The sequence below is a fragment of the Lupinus angustifolius genome, chromosome LG02 (assembly GCF_001865875.1).
Source record: "Lupinus angustifolius cultivar Tanjil chromosome LG02, LupAngTanjil_v1.0, whole genome shotgun sequence".
Taxonomy (NCBI): Eukaryota; Viridiplantae; Streptophyta; class Magnoliopsida; order Fabales; family Fabaceae; genus Lupinus; species Lupinus angustifolius.
The window spans coordinates 18287799-18292100 of NC_032010.1; the positions used below are offsets into that span (position 1 = coordinate 18287799).

General features: G+C 34.3%; 1 protein-coding gene across 1 annotated transcript; it reads left to right on the forward strand.

The window, feature by feature from the left end:
• Positions 920-2418, forward strand: LOC109337453 (AP2/ERF and B3 domain-containing transcription repressor TEM1-like). Its single transcript, XM_019574428.1, has one exon. The coding sequence runs from the start codon at positions 1098-1100 to the stop codon at positions 2217-2219; it is 1122 nt and encodes a 373-aa protein (XP_019429973.1). The 5' UTR covers positions 920-1097; the 3' UTR covers positions 2220-2418.

Here is a 4302-nt window from a genome sequence, read left to right on the forward strand (position 1 = left end):
AATTAACTACTGTCGCATAATTCAAACATGATTGAGTTTCTTAATCATAATATCTTGGATTCAAACTTTGTTAAATGTATAATGAAAACATTAATGACAAAATTAAAATCTACTTAACAATGAATCTCTACATCTAAAAAATGAAGGTTTGTTTTCTATTGTAAGTTAGCATCATCACTGCCACCAAAAATTAGTTGACAAATACAATGAAATAAAATAGACCATACCTATGTGTTGTACATTGTAGCATCAAACTCAGGGGGGATGAACTTCACTAAATCAAGGTCCACCTCCTCACGTGAACCTCCTCAACTTGGTAATATATGGGACCTACCCTACATACAAAGCCCTCAACTCAAATATACATATACTCATGACCTTCTCTAATTAGAATATAGATGACATGGTAAGGGAGAGATAAATATTTCAATTTTCTTATATTTTAATGGCAATGTCTCTCTATTGATGAATAACATTTATATTCCTCTACTTACTAGTTACTACACATCATATCCTATGCGAATAAAGATATGTTATCTCAAAGCATATTTCAAACTAATCAAAATATGTAATATCAGTTACAAATTTAATAATTTTATCTATTTTTACTTTATTGTGATTGGTTTGAAACATGTTTGAAATAGCAAATCTTCATCCACCTTACCCACCCTTCTTTTTACTTTCTCCCATTCCATGTAGTCCGACTTTCTCACCATGAATCTTCCTCATATCTTTACCACCCATCTCCATCTGAGTTGACCCACCATACCATACCCCATCACTATATCTTCTCCCCCCACACAAGTATATTAAACAAAAAATAAATCATTAGTTATCACCTTATCTTTAAAATATAGTATTTTTTTCAACATAAGCATATTTCATTTCCCACTTATGTTAGTAGATATTACATTCACTAAGGACACTCTCTTCCTATATATATTCCCTCTTCAAACAACCCCAACTCCCACACAAACACAACTCTCTTGCTACTTCATGCTCAAACAAACCAACCAAAAAACCACTCTTTGCCTTATTTCCTCTCTTCTTTACTAATACATCAAATCAAACATTTATTAAAAAAAAAAAAAAAAAACATGGATGAAGGTAGTTGCAATGATGAAAGCACCACAACTGAATCACTTTCTATAACCCTCCCTCCCACAACAACCCTATTACCATTCCCCACAATATCAAAGAACATGTCACCGCCACCATCCAATAGTCTTTGTCGCATTGGCAGTGGTGCCAGTGCAATAATTGACTCGGATGGTAGTAGTGGCACGGAAGCCGAGTCTCGGAAACTCTCATCTTCCAAATATAAAGGTGTGGTTCCCCAGCCAAACGGACGTTGGGGCGCTCAGATTTACGAGAAACACCAACGTGTTTGGCTGGGTACCTTTAACACAGAAGAGGAAGCCGCAAAAGTCTATGACATTGCGGCTCATCGCTTCCGTGGCAAGGACGCCATAACAAACTTCAAGGCCCTCGACGGTGGCAACGATGACATAGAGGCTGAGTTCCTCAACTTGCATTCGAAATCCGAGATCGTCGACATGCTGAGGAAGCACACCTACAATGGCGAGCTGGACCAGAGCAAGCGAAACCTAGGCTTCTTCGATCGGCGTCTCAGCCGCGGCACCGCCGCGAACACCGGTGGCGCGTGCGGAAACACGGCGCGTGAGCAGCTTTTCGAAAAAACAGTTACTCCGAGCGACGTAGGGAAGCTGAACCGGTTAGTTATACCGAAGCAACACGCGGAGAAGCACTTTCCGTTACAAAACGGTGTTAACGGAATCGCAGCGGGGAAAGGGGTTCTATTGAACTTTGAAGACGTTGGAGGGAAAGTGTGGCGTTTCCGTTACTCTTATTGGAATAGTAGCCAAAGCTATGTTCTCACTAAAGGGTGGAGCCGGTTCGTTAAGGAGAAAAATCTGAAAGCCGGTGATTCGGTTTGTTTCTATAAGTCGACCGGACCGGATAATCAGATGTTTATTGACTGGAAAGTAAGGAATGTTAATGAGGTTGGGTTGGTTGAACCGGGTTTTGAACCGGTTCAGGTGGTTCGGCTTTTTGGGGTGAACATATTAAAACTACCTGGGTCTGATGCTAATGGTAATAATAATGCTAGTAGTATTGGTGGATGCTGCAATGGGAAGAGGAGAGAGATGGAAACGTTTACATTAGAGTGTACCAAGAAGCCTAAGATAGTTTTGTAACATTACTTAAACAAAATGATATATTCTCTTACATATCCTCTTATATCATAAGAAAAATCAAGAACATGCGTCACAAAGTAATATTTTGTTTATAATGATTGGTTTATGACTGATATATATCATTTCCTTGTGGATTATAAACTGATTTGTACGAAGATATATCATTAATCTTATATTAATCATCTTTTCTTTTTCTTAATTTTGTTTCTAGTTTATTGAGTTTTGTGAGTGATGAAAGAGACAATGAGGTGAAGGAGGTGCAAATTGGGTGTAGTTGCAAGTTGCAAGGAGATGAATTGTATATTAATTATTTAGGTGAAGAAAAAGTGTTCAAGGAAAAAACAAACTATTTCATTGTACTATATATGTCAATGTTAATGAATGTTCAAGCATAACTGTAATGTACTCAATGATCAACAACACCTGAAGTTTATTTCTTCTTTGTGGGGCAATGGGACATGGGTTTCCAAAATTATTTGTTGACAACAAAAGCATTTTTTTACTGTTAATTGAATTAAGTTCTTTTGTGGTTATTATCTTGCTCATCCGGGAAACATTAATTTCCTAATAATGTTGACGATCGACATAATGTTTTCGTATAAAATTTTATTTCTATGAATTAAAATGGTAAAAAAGAGTAAAGGAGGACTAGTCAATAACATTTCATTATTGGTACAGCTAGATTATATATCTGTTTTTTTATGGATGGGAAACCTAGATATTTGTTTAGTACCCAACAAAAAGTGATATTTGTCACTTCTCTTATGCTGAACAATTTGGCATAATGATTATAATGGTGTTTAATCTCACTCGCATAAAAATATATGTGGCTCATGGGTGTTATCTAGGTTGCTAAAAATAAAAGTACAAAACTATATGCTTATGATTGTTCCAAGCATATGAAGATTAAAATACTTCTTATGTTTAACATGTAATTGTATTAGTCATTTCATAAACATTCGGATACTTCTAGCGAGTATATTTTATAACTATAAAAAAGTATGTTATATACATGAAAATATACACTAATTATATGAATAATAACATTTAAACATTTAGATTAGTTTTTTTTCCAATTTAATACTCATAATATCAATTTAAAAAACTAGTAATCTCGGGTATTGGTAATTTGATAATATAATTTTGTATCCGTACCATGTGTTGAAACTTGAAAGTTAGCTTTCTAGATTAAAGTGTGAACAAGTTGATAATGATACAAATTAAATCAATAAATAAAGAGTCTGCTTGCTTGGGTAGTGGTCATTATTGTGATTTTGTTTTGTTACAATGTACATTGCCCACATCGCAATTCTAATCTTATGAACCTTCCTATTACGTTCCTTTTGGAATGGTCAACTTTACATGAAACTTTGTTCGTGGCATCATTGGACACTATTACAGAATCTCCAACTCATATTTTGCTCCAGACATGTTTTCGGGAATATCGATATCATTTTGATCGGAAACCGCAATTCATATATATGCATGTATATTCAAAATGTTGGCTGAAAGCTGATGTAAAAGAAGAAAAAACATTTGTTTTATTTGATTCAAAGGGATCCTTCATGTAGCAATCTGTTAAAAATTTAATTTAACTACATTTTTTAGAACTCGGACTTTGAGATTTCTAGTTAAACTATGATAATCCCTACATAGTGTAAGTTAATTAAAGAAGAATTATATCTACCCAAACTATCAATTCTGTCAAGCATAAGCATTTGAGATTTGAATCCTTGTCTTTACCCTAGTTTTGGAAAGGCTAATGTAATATATTGGTAGAAATAATGTATGTTTTGGAAAGGGTAATGCAATATATTGATGTATGTTTTGGAAAGGTATCATAATATGGTGAAGCTATTGGTACTCCAAAATTCTATCCACACTTCTCATTATCCAATCATATTTTTTTCAATTTACAAAATCATGAAATATCCCACTCGTCATAGAAATATCCCATCCCTTAAATAAACATGAAATTATAAACAACGCTAATTCATGATTAATGCACAACTATGTTCTCGGTCACATTATTTCTTGAGTATAATATTTATGGATTATCAGTATAAAGATTTATACACATTTA